Below are 26,565 nucleotides of genomic sequence, written 5' to 3'. Positions count from 1 at the left end.
TTTTGTTTTGTTTTGTTTTGTTTTGTTTTTGTTTTTTTCTGATTTGTAATGTTGTAAAGAACCTGCCAGATGTTAGGAAGAAAAAAAAAAAATCTATGAGAAAGTTTGGTGTGCTACCTCAACTTCCTAAGTCAGTTTCGTATCTATCACCATCCCTGGGAGAGAGCTATGTGTTTGAATACAGCATTCTGCAGCACAGGCCTCTGCTGCAGGGTCCAGACACACAGTCACCTTTCTGGAGTGGAATAGTGGTGCCTGAGCCTCCCATTCAATGCCCATTGTGAAATGTCAAGAGGAAGGACTGCTAAGAGGTGAATAGGGCTCCCCTCTTCCTGCTGGGTGGGTCCCCCCATGCATGAGATTAATGGCTAACATGTGTACTATAAAAGCCATTCGGTCTGTGTTTCTTTCGGTCTCCTGTCTGTCTCCAAGGAGGAATTCTGCCCCCTGAGCACAGCTTGTACCTGTCACCTCAGTATCGTCAAGCAGAAGGCCATCAGAAGATGCAGCCCTTTGAACCTGTGCCAGTACCATGAGCCCAAATAAACCTTTTGTTGTTTAATACCGGTTACTAATATTTACTATTAATCCATATAATTATCATGGTGCTTATTATTTAACTTGCTACCATATCAGTAAAAGACACAGACACTTGTTAGATTTTTAAATATGGCTTAAACTCTAGGGCTGGGCAGAAACTACCCCCATAACCAATCTTTTACCTCCCAGCCCCACATCCCATGCCAATTGCTCTGATAATCCCTAGCTGGGCTACTTCCAGTCCAATATCCCATAAACACTTGCACATGTTCCTCATCTGGGCTGTTTCTCTCCATCACCTATCCTCAGAGCAGGCTCCTCCCAGCCACGTGCTAGTTGTTCTAACCCATGGCGACGGCGACTGGGCCTCATCTCCTCTTCACTCTATTCCTTCTCCCCTTCCCGTGAACCTTCTGTCCTTCAAGCCCTCGAACCTTAGCTCTACCTGTCTCACTTCTGCCCTGCCCACGTATGCAGGCAACTTTATTCAGCCAATCAGGGAAAATTTGGGAGGCAAAGTTCACAAACGTCATTTCCGGTATAGGATAGTCTGTTCCTAGAACAGTAAGACTTGGGGGGGGGGGCCTGAGGGGGGAGGCTGTAAGCAATTAACATCTGAATACAAAGCACCACACCATGCCGCCACACCTTTTTCTTAATAACACGTCTATATACTAGTCCGTGATATCGTGCTTTTTTTGTTTTTTGTTTTTGTTCTTTTTGGGTTTTTTTTGTTGTTGTTGTTTTGTTTTGTTTTTTTGTTTTGTTTTTCAAGACAGGCTTTCTCTGTGGAGCCCTAGCTGTCCTGGGCTCACTCTGTAGACCAGGATGACCTCGAACTCACAGAGACCCGCCTGCCTCTGCCTCCCATGCGTTGCGATTAAAGGCGTGTGCCACCACGCCCCGCTGTGATATTGTGCTATGAACAAAAGAAATCAGTAAGAATATCGCCCAGACAGTCTTCCAGCCTGGCTGCCTAGCCCGATCCCTACTATCGCTTCCCCAGACTTCTTTGCTGACTTCCCACAAAGTCATCCTGCGGACACTTGCCTGCCTGAAGGGCCTCCTTTATTCTGCGGCAAGAGCGATCTTCCACAGACTCACGTCGTAGCACGGCATCCCCGTAGGACTCTTTTATGTAGCTTCCTCTGTTCCCAGAACAGAATTCAGACTTCGGTTCATGGCCTTCAAGGCCTGAAGACCTATCACCTTTCCCCGTAAAGCCTCCGCGTTGCTGCTCCCCTCCCATAGCATCCACGTCAGGCGCCTTACAATTTTCTCATGCCTGCCTATGTCCTCCTGCATGGGCCCCATATTGCGCAGTGCTTGCCTCTGAACATAGGACGACACTTACCATCTGTATCAGAGCAGCCGTGATTACCCGTAAGAGACCCACGGGAGCTCTATAGTCTGTAGATGGTTCCTCACAGAAGGAAGGAGGGTCATTAGACTTGCCTCTGAGATTTCAGCCACTCCTTCCTGCATCCTGATCCCAACTCTATAGAATCTTGTTCCGGCTGCACTTGCTGCCTGGAGGGGTTTGAATAGGTAGGAAGTAGTAGGCGAAGGGAAGGCAGGGCTCCCCATCTATCCAGCTTTGAGGAAGTCAATCAATCACCCATTGGGGAGTCGGGCTTTTCAGTAGTGCAGTAGCTCTCATTCCTTGGGTCTTTGCCTTGTGTTAGGTGACTAGAGGCTTGTTCACATTGCCCCCCTAAAGTAGCTGCTTGCCTCTGCTTCTGGGGCCTACTGGTTGCTTACTCTCCTCCTCTGGGGTCCACACTACCTTTCCGGACCACTCTGAATGGGTCCCCTCTGCTCTCTCTCCTTGGCTTGCTCGGGTCCTCCATGACTGAGCCTTTAATTCTTCCCCTGCCTCCTCTGCTAGACCTTGAATTTTGTGAAGCAAGTCGCATCCTTTGGCTCTGACCTGTGGCTTCAGTCCGGATGCTTTCTTTCACCCACTGTGTGGCCCCTGAGTTTTCCTCAAATGAAGATATGAATGAAAGGATTAAAAAAAAAAAAGTTTAAGTGGCAATATTGGAGGAACAGAAGAAGTGACATTTTACAAGTGGAAGAAAATTGGAGCAGGGTGTCGAGAGGGATGCTTTTGGCAAAGGATTTGCAACGTTGTCCCAGAAAAAGAAGAAGAAGAAGAAAAAGTGCCAGATTTGAGAGGGAGGCCTGTGAAGTAATTCTAGCCAGGAAGCCCAAACAGAGAGAAGACAGCACTGGGAGGAGCTGAGCTACAGTCCCTGGAGTGACTGTTGTAGGAGCCTGCAGCAGGTCCTGACTTTATAGAGTTTGAGGGAGGGGCCTTGGGGAGGCAAACAGGAGTGGAACTGCCAGACTCAGTAATTAAGTCCATCAGAACGGAACAACCGCTAAGGAAGGTGAATTTCTTGCCTTATAAACCTTCACAGCGCTCCTCTGTGCTTTGGATATGCAAATACTCCCGCCACGGCCTCGCAGCACCCTAGGAAGGAGCAGCCTGCCTCCTTAAAGACTCAAAGCCTCCAATCTGCTTCTGGATCTCATCACAGCCCTCCTGGTGTAATTAACCTGAGTGGCAGTGTGCCCTTGAGGCGACTGTCGAAAAATCCTCCCCAAAGACTGTCAGGCCCTGTTCTAGGGCATTGGTGAAAAAGGGAGGGGGAAACCCTGAGTTTACATCACCAGCAGGAGGCTCCCGGGGGAGACTTTAATCTCGTTTAGGTGTCCAGACACAGGCCATTAGGCAAGGGAAGGCATGCAGTGACCATTTGTACATCTAATTAAGCCTTAGAGAGAGTCCTGCTAAGGCACCTGTCTCTGGCCTGGTTAATCAGGCCCAGCTGATCTCTCCAGGCTTCTTTTTTTTTTTTCCTCCTCAGGGAGGAGGCTGATACCCTCTAAAGCCCTTCTGATTTCACTTTATGGGTCAAGAAACGAAAATTACACAGATTCTCTGGAAATGTGTCAGCAACACCACTGCTACGTTTTCAGGTCCCTGGGGGTACACAAGGGGGAAAATTAAGAGTTACAGACCGGAAAGGATGTGACTTAGACACAGAATTTGTCCTCTAGGGACCCAGAGTCCAGGACAACCCAGAGAGGATGTAGAATAGAATCCTCAAAAGGACTTGAGTTAAACCTCAGAATGACAAACTCATACTTTTGGATCCTTGTGTGATTAATGCAGTTTTGTGCCTGTTTTTCAGAGTAAGTTGATAGTTAACTAGTCAAAGGAAGGAAGAAAAGAGGGGAGGGGAGAAGGGACAGTGGACAGAAGGCTGACCTGAGAAGTAGGAGTCATTGATCTGTGGATAGAAACACCAGACTGAGTTTGGCTAATTTATGCCCCTCTCCTTCTGTTAATCTTGATTGCCAATGTGATGGGGTTTAGAGTCACCATGGAAACAAATGGCAGGGCACGTCTGTGGGGGAGTTTCTATATTCAGTTAAATGAGGTGGGAAGACTCACCCTAATGTGGGCAGCACAGCTTCTATGCACTGATCCTGGACTGAATAAAAAGAAGAAAGTGGCCCGAGCATCAGCATTCACCGCTCTGTTTCCCAACCTGCTGCCTCAAGTTCCTGCAACCACACTTTCCCACCATGACGGACTGTACCTTCAACTGTGAGACAAAATAAACCCTAGTTTTCATAAGATGCTTCTGTTTGGCTCCTTGCAACCCTACCTTTGTTTCAAAACGTTCAAAACAAAACAAAACAAACAACAACAACAACAACAACAACAACAACAAATGGTTCCTACTAAGGAACCAGGCACTAGGTAAGATCAAAAACTTGCAGCTGCAAGACCACAGCACAGCATGCTTTCTTATCAGCATACTTGCTATGGTTACCTGTTGTTATGACCACCTTGCAGTTATGTGTTTGTTTCAGGAGGTCATTTTGACTAATTTATCATGCTGATGTTCTGCTCCTGTAGCTCCACCTATTTTGCCCATCAAATCTCCCTATTGGAAACTCCCTAGCCCTGAACTATAAAAACCTCATCTTCCTTACATCCAATGCTGACCTCTCAAGCCCCACCTTAGTGGGAGGAGCCTGATTTAATTAATTGCTTGCTGGGCTGGGAGTGGTAGGGCACGCCTTTAATACCAGCACTTGGGGGGCAGAGGCAGGTGGATTGCTGTGAGTTTGAGGACAGTCTGGTCTACAAAGTGAGTCTAGGACAGCCAAGGCTACACAGAGAAACTTGTCTTGAAAAACAAAAACAAAAATTAATTGCTTACATTTAAAAATTTTTTTAAAAATTTTATATGCATTGGTGTTTTGCCTGCATGTATATGCCTGTGGGTGTCAGATCTTGGAATTACAGACAGGTGTGAGCACCACTGAACCTGGGTCCTCTGGAAGAGCAGTCGGTGCTCTTAATCACCAAGCCATCTCTCCAGCCCAATTAATTGCTTGCTTTAATTAATTTGTCTGTGATGATTTTTGTTAGTGGTCTTTCTTCTCCCATCTCTGGGATTAAAAACCTCTGTTGGAAACTAGAGTGGCAATCTCAGGAAAGGAGCTAACCCTGAAGTGACTCTTCAGAAAGAGCTTCATTGGAGGATTCGGAGAACATGGGGGTGGGGCTTGATTGGGATAATCAGGAGATGAATGGTATCACTTCTGAGACACCTGAGGGGGCTTTGGCAGGGGTCTGGCTCCCCCTCTAAACCCTTGAAGAACAGCATTGGGGGGGGGGTCGGTATTGGAAGGAAAACTTTAAAAATCTCTAGATCAGAGGGGATTTCTGACTTTTCTAAATTTCTAGAGGGTGACAGGAAGTTCCATGGCATATGTGATTTAGCTTGGACTAGGCTACCAAGGAACCAGGTACTAGGTAGGCCCCAAAGCTTGCAGCTGCAAGGCCACACAGCACAGCATGCTTTCTTGTCATTTCTTTACCCACCTTTGGCTGAAGGGGTCCATGGCCTGATTTCCAGGGTGGAATAGGTGGAGAGAGGAGAGAGAGAGGGAGAAAGGTAGGGGGAAGGGAAGGGAAGGGAGATGGGAGCAGGGAAGGGAAGGGAGATGGGAGCAGGGAAGAGAGGAGGGGGACACCATGCTAGGTATAGGACCTAGAATCTTCTGGCTCTAAAATTCAAGTTACATGTTTATCTATGAATCACCTATTTATCAATGGACATTTATTTGTTACTTAATTCAGTCCTGAAACAATGCTAACAGGGGAGTGGGCTGCTTTTAATAAAATGCATGACATGGAGCTAACTTTGAACTTCATGTATTTTTTTGTTTGTTTGTTTGGTTTTTTTTTTTTCCAAGACAGGGTTTCTCTGTGTAGCCCTGCTGTCCTGCAACTCCCTCTGTAGACCAGGCTGGCCTTGAACTCTCTTCTGAGATCTGCTTGCCTCTCTCTCCTCAGTGATGAGATTAAAGGCGTGCCCCGACTGTTGCCCTGGCAATTTTGAATTTCAAATGGACAGTAGTTCTTTTTTAGTGCAGGTGTGCCCCGTGTGGTATGTGGGACAGATACGTGAACAGTTGGTAAATCTAGCATTTCTAGCTATCTGCAATCAGTTCTTCAGACTATGTAACCATATGACAGAAGGGCAGAAAGGGGCTTACTGTCTCTCTCAGTATTCCCTTACAATAGTATCTGCCACATATTTTGGATTTACAGACTGAATGTTGTCCTTTCATTACATTCAATTGTATTTTGTATATGTAAGTGAAGGTCAGAGGACAAGCTGAGGGAATTGGTTCGCTACTTTCACTCTGTGGATCCCAGGGATTGAACTCAGTCTGGCAGCAAGTATTTTACCCATGGTGCCATCTCCCAGGCCTTATTGGATTTGTCTGTTTGTTTCCTTTTGTTGTCTTGTTTTGTTTCCAAGACAGGGTTTCTCTGTATAGCTTTGGCTGTCCTGGAACTTGCTCTGTAGACCAGGCTGGCCCAGAACTCAAAGATCCGCTTGCCTCTGCCTTTTGAGTGCTGAGATTAAAGGTGTGTGCCACCACACCCCGGTTTGGTTTTGTATTTAAAAGAAAACAGGCTTTTATTTTTACCGCAGTGATGTCTATAGCCATCAGAATTTTACTAGTGACAAGCCAGTTAAACATAAAACAGTACAAAATAAATTGTAATAATTTACTTACTTTATTTATTTGTTTTCTGGGTCTGAAACTCAGGTGGCCTGGGCTGACTGAATTGCTCTGAAGCTGAGGATGACCTTGAATTCCTATTCCTCCTGCCCTTACCTCTCAAGTGTTAGGATTATAAGCATAAATTTATAATCCTAGCTCTTGGGAGGTAAAATCCACTGCTGGATTTTATACTTAATAATAATAAAAAAATCTAGCTTTAAAAATTAGTCATCATTTTGTCTTCCAGGTTGTAAGGGAATCAGATATAGTTTCAAAGCAGTTTGGGGTTGTTTACATGGCTCACGTTTTGGAGCCCAGTTGTGCTGTTAGGTCGAACGGTCTGCATGATTTCCTTACGTCAGAGTTAAATTAGAACTCAGCTGCCACAAATATGCTCAACACTCTTTCCCTCCCACCCTTTTAACCATTTTAATGAATAAGTTTTCACTATTGCCATAAGAACTGCTTAAAGTATATAATCTGAAAAGCAGGCCTGTCGGCGCATGCCTGGAATCCCAGCACTCAGGAGGCTGAGGTAAGAAGTTTGTGAAGTTTGAGGCCAGCCTGGCCTACACAGCAAGACAGGATTTCAGCACTTTTCCTCCCCCTAATAAAAGCTTGACTATCGCAAGACCTCAGTAGATTACGTAATCTATCAACAGGGTCAATGCTAGGAATATTGACTGAAATCTGATTGGTTTGGTTTTTGAAGGCAAATTTTAATTTTAGTCTGTTAGAGCTAGAGAGGAGACCAGATTGTTTAGTTCAATTCCAGACTTTCTACACGATGGTTTCTAGGAGCAAGATACATGCATTTATAGCAATTCTGGGTTCTGAGATTAGGATGTGTAGATCTGTATGTTTTCTGATTTGTAGCAAAGGTCAGTATATTGTTCTATGGGTGAGTCAGCTGAGTCAGGAGAGTGAAGCGACTGTTGTGTGGACTGGTGACTGCAGGATGATGGCCATTGCACCTGGTCTTAGCAAATTCGCCTACTCTAGTGGGGACAGGAAGAGCAAGACAGACAGGTGTTGGCTACTTAGTAGCTATTCACGCTGTGTGGCAGGGAATGGTTACCTTAAACACTAGTTGTAAGTGTTACAGCTCTGAAGGGAAAAGGGTTTTCCCTACAGAAGTTCTGCTCCAGCTGCCAAAGTTCTCCCAGTGCAAGTTTAACAACTGTGCTCCCCTCCAGCCAAAGAGTTATAGTGTTATGGCTCTGACCGCAAAGGTATCCTGGCGGTAGAAAGCCAAGGAACACCAGGAAGTCACACCTCACAACAAACTTCATGCAGAGACTTATTGGGAGGGAAAAAACTCAGGAGGGTGGCCACCTCTGCTCCAGTGAGAAGCAGCAAAGAGCAGGGCAGAATGCAGGGTTTATATAGGCTTTTCTTGGGGATAGGGGGTGAAAGTCTGGGCATGGGACCTGGCCTCTTAGGTGGGGATGGGCCATTTGAGTGCCGTTTTTTTTTTTTTTTTTTTAATTTATTTATTATGTACACCAGAAGAGGGCACCAGATCTCACTAGATGGTTGTGAGCCACCATGTGGTTGCTGGGAATTGAACTTGGGACCTTTGGAAGAGCAAACAGTGCTCTTAACCTCTGAGCCATCTCTCCAGCCCCCCCCCCTTTTTTTTTTATCAAAGTTTACAAAGGGTGTCCCACGTTTCAGTTGGCATGAACAGGCATCACTAGCAACATTCATCTTCCACCTGTCCTGGGATTTCGAAGTTCACAAAGCATTTCACCCACTATTGTTTCATCTCTAACAATGAAGGGATATAACTAGGTGATACTGTTTTCTATCAATGTCTTTTGTCTTTACAGATAAACCAACAGCACGGACATACAGAGCAAAGTGTTAAACCTGAGAGTCTTGACCAGAGCAGAAAAGACCAAATTCATAAACTGTCCATTTAAAGCAAGCTGTAATTTTGGAGTGCACCTGGGACTGACCAGCTGGCTGCCTCACGCTAAGTCTGGATTTTAGAGAGCAGCCCCTATTGGCCTCTTGAAGTCCCTTTTATAGGAGAGATAAGGTATTCACAAGGATGAGAGAGTTGGCTGTCATACATTGTTAGAAAGATACAATGAAAGGGAAGAGCTGGGTGTGGTGGCTCACAGCTGTAATCCCAGCACTCAGGAGGCAGAGGCAGGTGGATCTCTGTGAGTTCGAGGCCAGCCTGGTCTACAAAGTGAGTCCAGGACAGCCAGGGCTACACAGAGAAACTCTGCTTGAAAAACCAAACCCAACCAACCAACCAACCAACCAAACAAACAACAACAACAACAACAACAACAAAAACAAAAAAACAAAAAGGAAGGGTAAAGCTATGCATAACATGAATGGGTTGCAAACAGGAGCTTATTCTTAATTACAAATAGAAACCTTAGGGCTGGAGAGATGGCTCAGAGTTTAAGAACACTGTCTATTCTTCCAAAGGTCCTGAGTTCAATTCCCAGCAACCCCATGGTGGCTCACAACCATCTATAATGAGATCTGGTGCTTTCTTCTGGCATGCAGGCACACATATAGGCAGAATACTGTATAAATAATAGATAAACAAATCTTAAAACAAACACAAAACAAGTAGAAGCCTTAACCTGCAAGGACTCATCACAGGACAAACAGGAACTTATTCTTAACTGTCTTAACTGCAAATAGAACTCCTAACCTGCAAGGTATATTATTCTTGTTTTGGTCTTGCAGAAGACCATATGAAGAGATGAGAGAGAGAGAGAGAGAGAGAGAGAGAGAGAGAGAGAGAGAGAGAGAGAGAGGCAGGCAGGCAGACACACAGAGACACACAGAGACAGAGACTGACTGACTGAAGGCATAGTGGCCTCCAGTCTTAAGAATAACTAATAAAGTCAAGCTGGGCGTGGTGGCGCACGCCTTTAATCCCAGCACTCGGGAGGCAGAGGCAGGCGGATCGCTGTGAGTTCAAGACCAACCTGGTCTACAAAGTGAGTCCAGGATGGTCAAGGCTACACAGAGAAACCCTGTCTCGAAAAACAAAAACAAAAACAAAACAAAAAAACAAAAAAAAAAAAAGAATAACTAATATGATATTTGAGGCACCACTGTGACCCCCAAAACACAGGACATAGGCCCCAACACTTGCCAAAACAGGAACAAAGACCTAATCTATCAAAAACCTGGTCCATAGTTCCAGGATCCAGGAAAGCCCCTAAATGTATTAACTTTGCTTTTTGCCTTCTGTATTTCTGCATCTTGCTAACTGAAGTGTGCCAACTAAGGATGTGATTTGTGCATAAAAGATAAAGAACTGTGAGGACCATGATTTAGGACTATGATTTAGATATGTGCAGCTGCTGGTCTGTGGTACAGACTTTCTTTTTGGCTTTATGGTGTACTCTGGTGGACACACCTCACAACAATCACAGCAGATTTGGATATTTTCTCTATTAAGCCTTACTTAAATCCTGTAAAACAAGTCAGTCTCTGTTATTAACAAAAGAATGTTTCAAATGACACAAAATGTATGATTATTGTAAGAAAATTAAAACAATGCACAGAAATATAGTTTTGAATGTTGGAGTATGTAACCCACTCTACATAACTTTCCAGTGGCTTGACTGAATTTTGTATTTTCCTGTAAAGGAATTTCTTTTTTTTCTCTCTCTCTCTCTCTCTCTCTTCCTCTTCCCCACAATCTTTTTTTCTTATTAAAGAATACTTCCCCTGGGAGTGATGGTGCATGCCTTTAATCTCAGCACTCTGGGACGCAGAGGCTGGTGGATTGCTGTAAATTCGAGGCCAGCCTGGTCTACAAAGTGAGTCCAGGACAGCCAGGGCTACACAGAGAAACTCTGTCTTGAAAAAAAAAAAAAAAAAAAAAAAAAAAAAAAAAAGCCACAGGGGAAAATACAACCTTTTGCCTGAAATGTCTGAGTGTTTTCCCAACTAACTTCCTATTCAGAGAACTACCTCTTTGTAATGAGCTATGTTTAGAAACAGAATCATAACGACCTTCACAAGTACATCAAGAATGTTATATTCAACCATTTCAGGGTGGAAAGAATGCTGGTGCTCAGAAATGGAGTCACCTGACCAGGACAGTATCTGACAGATGTGAGGGCTTAGGAATCAGAATAAAAAGTAGCTGAATATAGTTTTGAGAACATTGTAGACCAGTTTGGTTGAGTTTTCTCATCTATAAAATGAAGATAACAGAAGCCAGGCGAAGTGGCACACTCCTGTAATCCAAGCCCTGGGCGGGGGCGGGCGGTGGGGGCGGTGATCTCGGTGAGGTCTAGGCCAGCTAAGGATACATGGTGAGATCCTGTCTGAAAGAAAGAAAAGGAAGAAAGGAAGGAAGAAAAAGAAAGAAATGGAAGAAAAGGAAAGAAAGAAAAGGAGAAAAAGTAATAATCTTCTGACGATGCAGATCTGTGGGAGGTAGAGGCAGGGAAGTCATCCTGGGCTACAGTTTTAGACAAGGCTGAGTGAGATACACGAGATCCCGTTAATGCTTCATAGGTTGTACAGTAAGGATTAAGTGAAGGTTCATATTAATGTTCAGCACACTGACGTAAGCTCTAACAACTTCAAGTCTTGCTTGGTAGAGGAAAACAGAGAATCTGGCGGCGGCTGGGCCTTAAATTCTAAAGACAACACTATTAGAAAGGGGCGTGCCAAGAATATCTTTATTATCTACCAAATCAATCCTGGAGAGCTGACATGTCACACCGCTGACACTGAATCCTTAGCACCACAGGTTACTTTTAAGCCTGACTAAACTTTTGGAGAAACTGAGATCTAAAGCTCCCAGGGTGCACCATACCTTGCCCCACCCACAACTTTACATCTGTTTCATTCACCAACCTCCAATAGGCAGCCTTTTGGAATTAAACTACAAACCCCAGAAGGCCCTACACCAAGTGAGTCATCACTCACAATTTATGACCTGATCTGCGGCCGTATTGGCTGCTGGGAAATGTAGTTCGACGGTGGCCGAGCCAGTCTATGCCTGCGGCCCCCTCCAAGATGGGTGAACTTGCAGCGCTTGAGTTTTAGTTTCTCAAACAGTCCAGCCAGAAGCGTAAACTGACTAGGCAAGGATCTGGAGACGCAACTGGACTAGGGAATCTTCTGCGAAGGTGCCTCGCCTTACCGGCATCACTAGGTAAGAAAGTGGGCTGCAAAGGAGGCAGCGGCGTTGGAGGCGGACAAGACCAAATACAGAGAGGGAGCAGCAGGCAAGGGAGGATCCAAGTGGAAATGCCAGAAGCAAAGTGGGGCGGGGCGTCCTCTCCCTGCAGGAAGTGAAGCCTAGGTCGCAGCAAAGAGGAATTTCTATGTGGTGGGGTGCTTTTGTGGTTTCTGTCTCATTAGTGAAGTGTCTTATCCTGTTTGATCTCACCCCCCGACTCCGGTGGGCAGTCAGCATATCAGGCTTTGGCACAAGGCCGAGAGTTTTAATTGCTGCCGTGTGGCTGGAGTGTAACATCCACGAGAGGAGGTGTTTTGGGGGTGCTTTGTCTAAAAGGAGCCCTAGCAGGGAATAACATCTCTAATGTCTAGAGTCTAGACCTTCCTCTGCCGACTGACAGTGCTGCTGGAGTATTTGCTGTGTTTGTAAGCATTATAAAGCAATGCTTTCTGGGTAAGGCTTAAGTCAGGACCCAGCCAGAGAATTTGGTGTTCTGGTCCCTCCTTTTAGGGCTTTGTAAAATTGGTCCAGCCTGTAGGGAAATGTCTAGGGTAAATTAAGTCACAGTACAAAATAAAATGTATCGGATGACTTTACTCTGTAATGAGTGCTTGTATTTTCCAAGTATGTGTGGCAAGAAAAACATCAAAACTGTCCTGCAATCTGAATTAACAGTAGTAAGGTGTGTTGGGGTGAGATGACAATTGAACTTAACCCTTTACACCATTTCAGCCGGATTTGGTACAGTGACATTGCCCCTGACTCCCCGCTTTCTCTCCTTATTTTTCCAAGGGTCACATTGCTGTTCGTATTTTGGAAATCAGGCTGTTGTGATAGTAGTGGTGGGTTTTCGGGACAGGGTTTCTCTGTGTAGCCTTGGCTGTCCTGGACTCACTTTATAGACCAGGCTGGCCTCGAACTCACAGAGATCAGCCTGGCCCTGCTTCTGAAGTACAGGGATTAAAGGCGTGAGCCACCATGCCTGGCTTGGAAATCAGGCTATTATGGCCAGCTGCCCTGGCTTGCATTCGGCCACCTGCAGGTTGGTTGAGAGGAGTAATGAGGGTTGACTGCAAGGAGAGAATTTAGTTGGCAGTCTCTAGGAGGCTAATACTCTTTTTCCTTCTTTAGATTGGAAACAGGCTATTTTAGCAAGTGTCGCGCCATGGTATGTAGTTGGTTGGTCTGTTTCTGTGTGATCCAGTATCCTTTCTAGTTTAAAATGTAGTCTTTGTCCTTTCTAGTGAAGTTAGGGTTCACTGTAAAACTTTGCTGGCATCTGCTGACTCAGTTTGGCTAGGGAAAGGGGAGGAAAAAGATACCCAGTGAAAGACAATTCGTTTTGGATTTCCCAGAACAAAGGCTTATTAATCAAAGTAGGAGCATGGTGACCACAAGTTTTATTTCAGTCTTTTTACCTTTCACAGCTTTTGCTAGCTTCCCAATTAAAAGGTGACAGTTCTGCACAAGCCCATTCCTGTTTAAAAATGTCCTTGCCGCTTACGGAGGAGCAGAAGAAAAAGATCGAAGAGAACCGGCAGAAGGCGCTGGCCCGCCGAGCTGAGAAGTTACCAGCAGCACAGCCCCAGAGCACAGCGGCAGGCTCCATCGTGGCCGGCCCTTCCTGCTCCACGCAGGGCCCTTGCCTGAGTTTCCCAGCAGAGCCTTCAAAACTGGTGGGCCATGCTGCCCCTCTCAAGCAACAGAATCCCCACCATTCATTTCCTGCTGAAGAAAGACCTCACAGTTCCCACCACTTTCAGCCCGGCACCCCAGAGCAGGCAAAGGGCCTATGGAAGATCCAAGGAGAGAGGTCCACAGACTGCCCCAGCCCTCATCCAACTCCTCCAGATGGCTTCAACCAACAGCTCTTGGGTTATAAGTCCGGTCAGGGTCCTCCCCAGGCAATCCAGGAGCCTTCGGCTAAAGCACAGAGTTCCCAGGACACAGCAGCTTCCTCCTCGGGCCCACGTCTCATGGATCCTGAGTTTGAGGCCAAGACAGCAAGGCCCTCCACCTCAGGGCAGAACATTTCCAACACCTGTTATGCCTTCGGGGCAAAACCACCTAGGACAGAAGGGAGATCCCCAAATAATGTGCAAACCACACCCCAAAATGTAAGCTGTCAACAGGGAACATGCGAACAGACTGGAGACCGTTTTCGGGTAAAGATTGGCTACAACAAAGAGCTCATTGCTGTGTTTAAGTCCCTGCCCAGCAGACTGTACGGTAATGAAGCCTTTTCTAGTTTCTATTTTTGGACTCTCTTTTTAACAGTTTCTCATAAATATTAAGAGGGCACATTGGCACTTTGCATTTTTCTATTTTAGCTGGCTTCCCTCTTTGCAATAGACACTGTCTGAAGCAGCCGTTAAACTTAGCCAGTGCACGGCCATAGAGAGAACTCTCAAGTGTTTATTGAGAAACCAGTTCCTCTGCCAGGCGCCTTGTTTGTATTGCAGCATTCAAGCATAAGAGCAGTAGTTTGAGATCTGTAGTTTTTTCTTCTTCTTCTTTCGGTTTTTAAAGTGCTGAACCGGCTCACTAATGTTAAGTAATGTACTTTGGTTGGTTGTTCTGAAGGGAGAGTGGGGTGTGTGTTTGTGTGTGTGTGTGTGTGTGTGTGTGTGTGTGTGTGTGTGTGTGTGTGTGTACACTGTCTGCTATCCCTGAGCTCCTGCTCATATCATTGCCCGACTACCCACATTTCAGAGGATTTGAGTTCCAGTCTTAACTGTTGAGCACGCTTAGTTAAATGACTTCCCTGGGCCTGAGCTGCTGCTATCTATCTATATGAAACAAAAGAATTACCTGTGTTTGCTGTTTGTCTCCCATAGAGCTATTTTTTAATTGGTGATCGCCTGCCAGTTAACAGCTTTGAATTTGGGCCTCTATCTGTTTGTTCGGGAAATAAGGTCTTAGAGAGTGTCAGAGTACAAATGAAGATGAAAAGTGACCAGTCTTCTGTTTATTTCAGATCCTTTTACCAAGACATGGGAATTCAGCATGACCGACTACAGAGCCTTGAGTAAGTGGATGATGCATTTTTTCTCCTGCGTTGGAAAGTTAGCATGAGCTAAAACACCTCAAGGTTCTGTGCACTGGTCCCTTCCCAGTCCTATGTTCCATGATCTCTCTTCTCTCTTATAGTAACCATTTTATGAATGGGGAAATGAAGTCTCACATGAGGAACTAATACAGGGACAAGAGCTAATTAGGTATTCAACCAGAATTCAAACCAGAGTGCCTGTTTCCCCTGGGCTATGGCAGATCCAGTAGTGACAGGTAGCTATGTCAGGCCTTGCTCCTACAGAGATGGCTGTTTAAAGTCTGACACCAGCTAATAAAGCGTGGGAGTGTGTGGGGGAGGTGGGGAACGGGGCGGGGGTTATTGCTCAGGCAGTGTCTAGTCCTCACCAGCCTTGGGTGCACTACTGTCTTCTGAGTCTGTCCTATAACTGGTGTTTCTGTCCCCTTTGACTTAGGGCCTCTGTCAGAGTTTCCCTTTCTCCCTCTTATTCCCAGCAGCCGTGTCTACACCCACTCTCCTCTGCCCGTTTCAGAAGCAGAGGATACATTTCATGCTCAGATCACTTCTTGGAGGATCTGGGACATGAGGTAGAATTCTTTGGGTTCACCAGGACATGTTTGTGTGTGGGGGGGGGGAAGATGACGGGCCACTTTCTACAGAATTTTTGTGTTCTTTCCTTGGTCTCGACGTTATAAATGTGTGACCAGGTGGTATCCTGCACTCCAGTAGGGCTGCTGGGATGCAGACTGGACCTGAAACAACAGAATCATGTTTGTTCAGTTCTGAAGGAAAGAAACCTGACACCAGCATGTGTGCAGGCTTGGTCTCTCCTGGGCTCTTGTTTTTGACCACAGTATTTGTGACTTGGATGGCCCTTTTGACTTTATGATGATTTTTGTTTGCCATGATTACCTTTTTAAAATTTAAATAAAATCTTTAGTAATGTAACAGCCATGAACTAGCTGCGTCAGAACACACTGAGTGCAGAGTGTGTAGAGGACACAGCGCCAGTGTCAAGTAACGTGTATAAGATTCAAAGGTCAAGTGATGGAAAGACATCAACAGCTCACAGGCAGACTCAGCTCCCCTTGTTCATTGTTCTTTTTTAAATTTATATATTCACTTTACATCCTGATCGTAGCCCCCTCCCTCCTCTCCTCCAGGTTCCACCCTCTTATTCCTATCCTTGCTCCCTTCTCCCTGCTCCCCCGCCCCACCTCCCCAGGCAAACCCACCCCAACACATCAAGTCACATCAGGGCTGAGGTCATCCTTATCCACTGAGACTAGGCAATCCCTGTTAGGGGGAGGTGACCGAAAAGCAGGCAACAGAGTCCATGTCATAGACAACACCCGCTCTCCTTACTAGGGGACCCACACGAAGATCAAATTGCCCATTGGTTACATATATGTAGGGGGCCTAGGTCTAGTCCATGTGCGCTCTTCGCTTGGCGCTTCTGTTGCTGCTGCTGTAAGCTCCCATGGGTCTAAGTTAGTTGACTCTGTTGGTCTTCTTGTGGCATTCTTGTCTGTTTTGGGTCCTTCTATCATTTCCACTCTCCCCGTCCCCCCCCTTCCCCCCCCCCCAAGACTCCCCAAGCTCTGCCTAATGCTTGGCTGTGAGTCTCAACATCTGATTCAATCAGCTGCTGGGTGGGGCCTCTCAGAGAATGGTTAAGTTAGGCCCCTATATGTAAACATGGCAGAGTATCGTTAATGGTGTCAGAGGTTGGCTCTCTCCCATGGGTGGGTCTCAGGTTGAGCCAGGCATTGGTTGGATTTTCCCTCAATCGCTGCTCTATCTTTATCTCTGCACATCTTGTAGTTAGGGTACGCTCTGGGTCAAAGTTTTGTAGGTGGATTGGTGTTCCACTCCCACCACTGTAAGTCCTGCCTGGCTAGAAGGTGACCGCCTCAGTCTCCATGTCCCTAACTGCTAAGAGACTCAGCTACAGTCATGCCCATATCCTACCCTGTCTCAGGTTTCCAGCTTGTCTCAGATGCCCCTTCCTCAGTTTCCCTTTTCTCTCCAGACCCTCACTCAGCATGATTTCTTTTTTTGTACTGCTCCACCTGCCTTTTTTTTTTTTTTTTTTTAAGGTATTAGGCACAAAAAGTCTCCATGTGGCTTTTTAGGGTGAAGTTGGCTGGAGCGTGTGGACCCTCTGGATACCCTGAAATCCCCTGCAGCACTTTGGATTTGTAAATTGCCTTTCTGTTTTTAAGTTTTGGTTTTTCAGGTTTTTTGTGTCTTTTTGTGCTTTTTATTTAGATTGGACTATACCTTTGGTTTTGTTTTGTTGTGTTTCTCTCTGTAGCTCTGGCTGGGACTCACACTTTAGACCAGGCTGGTCTGGAGATCCACCTACCTCTGCCTCCCTAGCAGAGTGCTGGGATTAAAGGTGTGTGTGTGTCACCATGCCACCGCTGGCCAGCATTTTTCTTTCTTTCTTTCTTTCTTTCTTTCTTTCTTTCTTTCTTTCTTTCTTTCTTTCTTTCTTTCTTTCTTGTTCTGGGATTAAAAGCCTTGCACGTAGTAAGCAACTACTTTATGGCTGAGTTACATGCTTTGGCCCAGGTGTTCCTGTTGGTATTGTCACATGTCAGTGTTGCCCTCAGCAGTTAGCGCTTTAAATGTGGATTCTGCACCTCCGAAGCCTTTTCTTTTCCTACAGTGCTGGGGACCGAACCCAGGACTTCAGGTAGCTAGGTTCATCACTTTAGTGCCGTGTTGCTGTTAGTTTAGAAGAGCAGCCTAATAAATGTTTATTATTAGGCTTATAATTATTATGGTGGTATTATCTAACTGGCTTTTGCAGTCAATAAAGACGCAGACAGCTGATGTATTTTAGAATAGCCTATTTTCACCTGGAGCAGGCAGATATTACCTCCTAAGCTATCTATTTATACCCCAGTCTCCATCCCATGCCATCTGCTTCTAATAATTTCTGTTTGATTTACCTCCCATCCATAATTCCAAAATACTTGCTAAGGTTGTTTATTTGAGCCATTTGTTTCACGTGGGACTTCATTTGGCCCCACGTGGCTCTTCCTATCCTATAGCAATTCTCTTCTCTCCTTCCCAAGATTCTCTCTGCTCAAAACCCTTGGACCTTTGCTCCGCCCCTTCCTTCTGCCTTGCCCAGGTGTAGGCCTCTTCTTATTGAGCCCCTCAGGGAGGCAAGGTTCAGGACAGCAACTAGAACTTTCGAGCCAGTAATTAGCATCAAAATACACAGCATCAGACCAAACTCCAACAGTACTGTGCTATATCCCTAACCTGGATTTTGCTTTTTTTAACCCTACCCCACACTCACCACACAATACACAGCACATTAATGCCCAGAGCCCACGATCTCCGGACTCAGCCACTGCAGGCACCTTGATCCCGCTTGTTCCCTTCTTTTGTTTCTGTTGTTAAATAAAACAGTGTTACATTTGTATATAATTTGTGCCCTGCCTTTCTCATAAACATTTTTATTCTAAGGGAAGCTAGCAATTCTGTGTGACGAATGTATGGGTGTCACCATATAATGGCCACTGTGAACCTCAAATTATTTGTGTTATTTTGTTTTGTTTTTTTATGGTTTTTTGAGACAGGGTTTCTCTGTGTAGCCTTGACTGTCCCGGACTCACTTTGTAGATCAGGCTGGCCTCGAACTCACAGCGATCCGCCTGCCTCTGCCTCCCGAGTGCTGGGATTAAAGGCGTGCGCCACCACGCCCGGCTTTGTGTTATTGAACATAGTAAGTTTTACACTTTTTCCAACACTTGCTACTGAAGGAGAAGGCTTATGATTGCACGCCGTTCTGTTGTGTGAATATGGCAGAGCTGCCTAAGTCATGCTCTTGCTGTTTGCTCTGCTGCCCTGCCCCCTTTCCTGGTCTTGCGTCCATAAGGAAACCCTCTGTGCGTAGGTTTATGTCTTCCCTTCCTGAGGTAAAATCATGAAGACCACCTCGTAAAACTCAGGCCTGTCTCACCAGTTTTCCAAAAAGGTCTTATTCACAACTAGTAATGTACGCGTCTCTGGTTGTTTGTTTGTTTGTTTGTTTTAATCTTGCAACATTGATCTGTAAAAAGTGGCTTCTTTTCATTCCTTTGGTTATTTGTAAAGTTGCACATTTCTGTTTTCCAGTCCCTTTGCCTCCTGTTTCAAATTGGCTGCGTCTCCAGCCTTTCCTTTGTGCTCTTCCTGTGTTTAAAGTTTTCTGCAAATGTCTTCTCTTAGTAGTTTTGCCTTTCGACTACTCATTTTTTTTGACAGTTTAGTTGTGTGTTGTCAAGTCCATAAAGTGCATAAGTGATTAGATAATGTGGAAAACCCCGTGTCTGTGGCCCGTTGGCCCTGTTTCTCATCTCGTCGTCCACGCAGTTGGTAGAGTAGCTATGCAGAGGGGACCCTCGGGTGCTTTGGGGTGTGTTAACATCCGCAGATCCGCAGATTCTCAAGCACAACCGGTTACTTACATTTACCCATCATCACAAACTACACTTCTCTGTTAATTTCTGGTATCTGTTTTGTTTTGTTTTGTTTTTTAATTTAAAAAATTTAAGGAACAGAAAATTTTGTGCACGTAATCTCTCTCTCTCTCTCTCTGTCTCTCTCTTGTCCCTTTCCCTGCCCCTTCTTCCTCCTCCTCACTCCCCACCCTCAAGGTTCTTGTTATGTTGCCCAGGCTGTCATCCAACTCCTCGGCTTAAGCCCTTTGGCCTCTGAGTAGATGGAATTACAGGTGCATCTCACTGTGCCCAGGATGTTTGATAAATACTAAAATGCTCCAAGCCTCACTTAACGGACACCCACAAGCCTTCCTAATCTACAGGCCTCTGTCTCCTCCCCTGTCTTCCTCACGGCCTTGCCTGCTCTGCCCTGTTTTCCATCCTGCCTTCCTTCCTGCATGTCCTGGCTCAGGTGAAAGTCATCCAGTGTCATCCACCTTATGACATCAGTCCCTTCCTCTTCTTCACAGTGAAAGCAGCTGCGCAGATCCCCACGGTCTCCCTGCAGCCATTGGAAAATGTTGATCTCACTGTCCGGGGACAGAGCAGCCTTCCCTCAGCTCCATCCCTCACCTTTGTCACAGGGAGATGCGTGGTCATCTCCCGGGCCCGCTTCGAGGTTGACATCGGCTACTCACAGGTGCTGATCGCCCTGTTTAAACAGATGGATTCCAAGATTTACGGCAAGTGATGGATCTCTCCGTGATCTGTGCTGTCAGCAGTGTTTGTCTCCATCTTTGACTGTCCAAATTGACTTTCCTGATAGAGATATAGCTATATCTACAGGACAGTGACACCTCAGTTGTCACAGAGAACGAATAAGTAGTGGCAGCTGTTTTATCTCTTGAGCTTCCCAAGGAGAGCATTGTATAGTTTCCTAATCACCTGGTCAGCGTTGCCTTGACAAATGCATTGCTGCATCAGCCTTAAAGCCCATTTGTTTCTATTTTAGCCTTAGAAAGGCCCTTCAAAAAAAAAAATGCCTTTCTGTACCCCAAGACAGTAGTGTCAAACTTAGTCATGCACAGGAAACACCCGGGAGGCAAGGTGCTAACAGTGTGGCCATGGGATGGTGCGGGAAACACGTGTCTCTGATAAGCTCCCTTGTGGTGGCTGTGGTACCAACCTCGGGACCAGCACATCCGTCATGAGAGCTTGCTGGGGGTTCATGAGGTTGGAAAGCGACTGTGTGCTTATCTCTTTTTTTCTCATTGCAGATGTCAAGACCAGGAAGTGGAACTTTCTCTTGGAAGAGCACAATAAACTAAGTGAGACACCTACCTTTTGCTCTTTATCACGTTGTTACCTTTAGCAGTAGCCTTAGCTTTAAACTGGCTTTGAAGAGATGTTTCTCCTCTCTGCTGCAGTAATCTTGGTACTCATATGCTTGAGGCCAGAGCGGCCGAATGAGACAAGTGTTCGGGTAGCCTTGTCCAAGCCTGCTGCACCATTCACACACAGGACTCTTCATCCATCAGGGCAACATGGTGCTATTAACATCCCAGGGCCTGGAAGCCTTCCTGCTATCATGGACAGTTAAAGAGAAGGGTATCTATAGATATAGGAAATCAGAGTAGTGCCAGGGCCTCATAGCTAGAATGGAAGTTCCTTACACGATCAGTTTACCTCCAGAACCAGATGACCTAGAAGGTAAGAGAGTGTTCGGGTTTGAGGCTGCATTCTGCCAGATGCAGAAGTCTAGACCTGATAGCTAAAGAATGTTAAACAGGACTTAAGAGATGTGTACACAATTACCATCACCACAAAGGGGGACGGACCCCTGCTTCGCTTACCATTTTTTGTCCTTGTACTCTTCTTAAATGGACTAAAATTCTAATGTGCCTGATAAAGGTAGTTATGGTCATAGCTCAGGTTGTTCTGGAATACTAGGCTGTAATTTAAAGACGTGTAGATTTTTCTCAGTTGTGTTCCCCCTTCCTGATGCCCTGTAGACTTACTGGTCAGCCCAGCTAGTGGGAGGAGCTGTGTGTTGGTACCAGTCATAGCGGTGAGCTGGCCAGCCTTGGGACTGAGGAGCCATTAGCCATTTGTCCATCAGGTTAGGGCTTTGAGGGCAGAGCTCTTGTGCCCTGTGTCTCCTGACTTACTCTGCAGTGTCAGATATCAGGTAGATCACTCACTATTTCTGTCCCACTTCTCCTTTTATTAAGAAGGGGCATCTTTGGGCTGGAAATGATATTTGCCTAGGATACATACGGTCTGTGTTTGATCCAGCGTGTGTGGTAGCATGCGCCCACTCTCCCAATACTCAGGAAATGGAGGCAGGAGGACCAGAAGTTCAAGGTCATCCTTGGCTACCTAGCAAATTTGAGGCCAGCCTGAGCTACGCGTAAGACCATATTTAAATCCCTATCTACCTCATTGGCAGACTTGAATACAAAGGAAAAGCTTTTGTTCCTTGAGGAAGGCCTTGCTGTAAACTGCAAGGGTAACTTGACTAGGAAGTGGTGCTATTTAGCATCCATAAAAAACTGGCTGAAGCAGGAAGACTGGCCAGTATAGAGCAGAAGTTCTCTTGCTGCTGTTTGGAGCTTATGATGCAAAGGAAACCGTTTGGCCTAGCCTGAATTTTTTTTTTTTAAAGATTTATTTATTTTTATATATACATGTATATCTGCAGGCCAGAGGAAGGAATCAGATCACATTATAGATGATTGTGAGCCACCATGTGGTTACTGGGAATTGAACTCATGACCTCTAGAAGAACAGTCAGTGCTGTTAACCACTGAGCCATCTCCCCAGCCTCTCTAGCCTGAATTTTTAATGGAAGGTGGGAGCTAGTTCTTTCTTCTCACTACCTTGCCTTTCGTAACCTAGAAAGACAAGTACATAAGCAATAAGAAGCTCTGCTTCTTACGGACTGACAGTGCAGGATGCATAGCGTTAGCAGGTGAGTGCCGGCTGGGAAACCGTGTGCTCAGCCTTCCACGGTGCTGCTTCCTAATGGTTTTGTTTTGTTTTGTTTTCAGACTACGGACCTTAAAGTACCCAATGAACTCAGTGAGTTCTTCATGCGGAGAGGGGCACACATTGGGCATACTTCTAGAGTTGCAAATCAGCAGTTCTAGATTTAGAATTTTTATATGCTTTTTTCCTGGTTACATTGTCTCGGTAAGAAAACTTTTGCTTTTCTTACTGGGGACACTGAGGAGACGGGCCACAGTGAAGTCAGTGGTGACAGAATAAGATTTTAAACTCCTACCCCATTTGGAACCTGACCCGTTAGGAAATTCTGAGCCCTGAGAAGCCAGAGATGGCACTGATAGAGAGCCTGGTTCCCATCCTGGTTCAGTTGCTGCTGGTGCTACAGACCTAGGGAATCTGCTCCTTTCTTCTCACCTGGAGGTCCCCTTCCTCAGGTGTGAAGTCAGGTTCTTGGCCCCAAGCTTGTTGAGCACGTGCATCTAAGCTAATTAAGAAATGACAGTGAGGCTGGGCGGTGGTGGTGCACACCTTTAATTCCAGCACTCGGAAGGCAGAAGCAGGCGGATCGAGTGAGTTCGAGGCCAGCCTGGTCTACAAAGTTAGTCCAGGACAGCCAAGGCTACACAGAGAAACCCTGTCTCAAAAAAAAAAAAAAAAGAAAGAAAAAAAGAAAAAAGAAAGAAAGAAAGAAATGATACCATCAAAGAAGTGGTGAGAATCATTTCCTCTAGGAAAGTGGCACGCGAGGATCTCTCTTCTTCCCAAGTGACTGGATGCCTTCTGCCCGCAGTGAAGTTGGCACGAGGCCTTTTGTTTTCCCCAGCCATCTCAGTCCAGACGGGTTCTCCCTGATCCTCTCTTGTCAGCTGCTGTGTGAAAACACTAGCATCTCTCAGCTGTGTGGCTGGCACACTATGTCAGAGAGCTCTTTGTAGAAATGACTTCTGTATGACTCATGAAGCCAGACAGCACATGCCTGTCATCCGCCAGCACCGAGGAATGGACAATAGCCTTGACAAGGAAGGGTGGAAGTCTCAGAAGCACCCAGGGAACTGAACTAGTGACCGGAATCTGCAGAAACAGAGCAGTAGGACACAGTGGTGTGGGGCTCTTCCTCTTTGAGCGGTTAAGCAAAGGTGGTCCCTCCAGAGGCTGTCACCCCAGCAGCACAGCCCCTCTTAACTTGCTTGCTTCAGGCAGTTGAGTTCTGAAGATGGCTAGAATTATGATGAGGCTGGCTTCTGCCGAGTACATTGAGTGCTCAGTCTCTTGGAGTTTGTAGAGATTAGCACATCCAGATTTAATTGAAGAGACATAAAGTGGATTTTTACATCAATATGGAACAGCCAACTTTATATTAAAGCCATCAGCCTTATCTGTTTCATATTGTTAATTCTCTTCATGGAAGCTTTCCAAAAACAACTGACATGCACGCTCACATGTGTGCACACACGCGCATACATACACATATACTTACACGTGTATGTATGTATGTGTATAATTTTTATTATATGCATTTTGTTTGGGTCTGGCGAGGATATACACCCACATGTGCCATAGCACATGGAACATATGTGATCAGATGACAAATTGGTTGTGACTCAGACTTTCCTGCCATGTGGGTCCCACAGATTGCAGGTTTCCAGGCTTGGTGGCAAGCACCTTGACCTGATGATCCATCTCACTAGCACCTGGTACTCATATTTAGTGAAGAGCAAACAATGAATTTAAATAGACAGAAAATGCCAAGCAGCTCAAGGTGGCAGCAAATGGCTTAACGGTCCTAGATTCACAGACATCAGTTGCCCTGGTAACCAGCTAGTGGTTGTAGTTCAGAACTTTTGGAATACCCTCCAAGTATTAAGGAACAGCTGATCACATCACACCTGCCTCAATGTTAAAAAGAGAACCATAGATTTACCAGTTTAAACACACACACACACACTCACTGGGTTAGATAATACTTCAGGCCTTTGGACCTTGAAGCCCTAGTCTCAGTTGCTCTACCCTGCCACTGTTGGAAGAGAGTGGTGGTGGACAACCCATAACCCAGTGGCATGGGTGTGTTGTTATAAAAAAAATGATCTTATGAAAATCCCAAACAAAACACAAAACCGGTTAGGCAGCAGGGCTGATCAAGCCACAGGCCTTTGCTCGCTGACTTCTGCTTTAGAGATGTGGCCATGAGCAAGTCAACTTCAGAGTAATGGACGCATTGTGTCTTGTTTCTTTTCTTCTTTCTTCTTTTTTTAAAGTATTTTATTTAATTTTAATTTAAGTGCACTGGTGTGAGGATGTCAGATCTTTGAGTTACAGACAGTTGTGAGCTGCCATGTGGGTGCTGGGAATTGAACCCAGGGTTCTTTTGAAAGAGCAGGCAGTGCTCTTGACCACTGAGCCATCTCTCCAGCCCGTGTTTTGTTTCTTTTGTGTGTGTGTGTATGTGTGTGTGTGTGTGTGTGTGTGTGTGTAGAGGCGTGCAGGGGCACGTTATGTGTATGGGGGTCAGAGGGGAATATCAGGAGTCCCCATTTTCTAACTCTGATACAGGGTCTCTTGTTTCTCTGCTGCGTACATGAAGGTACATGGTCCAGGAGCCCCTGGGCATTCGCCCATGTTTGCCTCCTGTCTCTCTGGAGGACCCCTGGGGTACAGACTCATGTTCCACATCTGGCCTTTATGGATTCTGGGTATCCAAACTCCTGTTCTTGCATTGCACAGCCAGCTCTTTTACTCACTGAGCCCCCCAGCACCCCCCTCTCTTCTTCCCCTCCCCCCCCCACGCATTCCCAGTGACAGATGTTTAAGCTGCTTTACTATGGAGATGGCAACTCAAAAACCCCGTCAAGGGGAGATAGTCACTTTGACATGAAACGGGATTGAAAGCATGCCCTTTCGTGGCCTGTGGCCTGCGCATGGACTCGACTTTTTGATCTTGTTTGCTGGTAACACTACTGTCTACCGATCTAACCTGAGTACACAGAGAGAGTGGCTTCTCTCTGCAGAGCACAGTGTCTCCCCTGCCTGTTCCTCCTCCCTCCCCCACCCCCCCGCACCCTAAACGTTGAAGCCATCAGAATGAAACTCAGACTAGAATCACTGTGTTGAAGACTTGCTTTTTTAGGGTCTTACTGGGCTGATTTTTAATGGCTATTTTAATAGAGTCTTTATCAATTTGAATGGAGGTATAGAGAAAAAAACCCGCAAACATTGGACAGCTCTTCCTATCACAGTGTAGTCTCCCAGACCACGTTTGTGTTTAGTACCTTCTTATCTGTAGGACCTAAGGACTAGAGAGAGGGAACACTGGTGTCTGCCCCACTGCTCAGCTAGCGTCATGTTCTGCAGTTAGCCCTCTTAAGAAAACGGCGTGTAGCAGAATGCTTCTTCCTGAATTCTGCATGCTAAAGACCCTTTCTCCTTTACCAAGTCTTTTGGACGTGAGCAGTCCGGCTCATAACACTTCTGTTTCTTCTTTCCAGTTGCAAGGTCACGTGACCTCCCGCAAGTTAAGCTGGAGCCTCTGCCCAAGACAGTGACCCTGGCGTTCGCATCTCAGCTGGAGAAGACATCTCTCAATCCGAAAGCAGATGTGCCAGACGTTGACCTCTCTGGAGTGGATGCCAAGCTCGTGGCTAACCTCATGCCCTTTCAGAGAGAGGGAGTCAGGTAGAGTCCTGCTCTCCGCCCCCCTTGAATTTCATCGCTTTGCACAGGTGGGGTTCAAATGCTGCCTCCAGGAATACCTTGCACACATGCCTGGAAGCATCTGGCCAGGTGCGCTGCTACCAAAGCCCACTGTTACCATTGGTTTCCAGGTGACCAGGACTTTGGATTGCAGGGGCTCAGAAACCCACTTCACATCAGCTGAAGGAAAGAGATTCTTCAGTGCAGGGTTTCCCTATAAACTCCCTGCTTTCTTCTTAACTTGTACCGCCTCAGCTGGGTGCTCTGTTTGGGGGCTTGTGGCCGGGGTCCCACAGTTTGGCAGCGCAAAGTGCTGCTTCTGTGCTGCAGAAAGGGAAGCTACTTCTCGTGGCTGCTGATAGGACAGGGAAGTACCCTGATGGAATACCCATTGGCCCATGTGCCGCTGGGCCTTGGTGTGCTGGCTTCTGGTCCACAGATAGCGGCTCTAGTTGTTGCATCTTGGGAAACTATTACCGGATAAGTCAAGGGCAGTCTTTATACTGTCCACAGGGCGACGAGAAGAGAAGAGACAGCTTCTTTGGTTTTTCACTGTGTTAGGGAGGAAGGAA

The 26,565-nt window shown here is 46.0% G+C and overlaps 1 protein-coding gene across 2 annotated transcripts in view; it reads left to right on the top strand.

Moving 5' to 3' along the window:
* Positions 1-13,237: 13,237 nt before the first annotated feature.
* The window catches only part of Smarcal1 (SWI/SNF related, matrix associated, actin dependent regulator of chromatin, subfamily a like 1), a 49,496-nt gene continuing 36,168 nt past the window's right edge, over positions 13,238-26,565 (top strand). For both annotated transcript variants that reach the window (XM_051154114.1, XM_051154113.1), the window contains exons 1-5: positions 13,238-14,056; positions 14,805-14,855; positions 19,831-20,043; positions 20,578-20,628; positions 25,789-25,975. In XM_051154114.1, coding sequence (XP_051010071.1) covers positions 13,315-14,056; positions 14,805-14,855; positions 19,831-20,043; positions 20,578-20,628; positions 25,789-25,975 — 1,244 coding nt within the window. In that variant the 5' untranslated portion in view covers positions 13,238-13,314. The remainder of the gene's footprint in view (positions 14,057-14,804; positions 14,856-19,830; positions 20,044-20,577; positions 20,629-25,788; positions 25,976-26,565) is intronic.

The sequence above is a fragment of the Acomys russatus genome, chromosome 12 (assembly GCF_903995435.1).
Source record: "Acomys russatus chromosome 12, mAcoRus1.1, whole genome shotgun sequence".
In the NCBI taxonomy this organism is placed as follows: domain Eukaryota; kingdom Metazoa; phylum Chordata; class Mammalia; order Rodentia; family Muridae; genus Acomys; species Acomys russatus.
The sequence above is the reverse complement of the archived record's forward strand: the minus strand, read 5'-3'. Positions and strand labels throughout refer to the sequence as shown.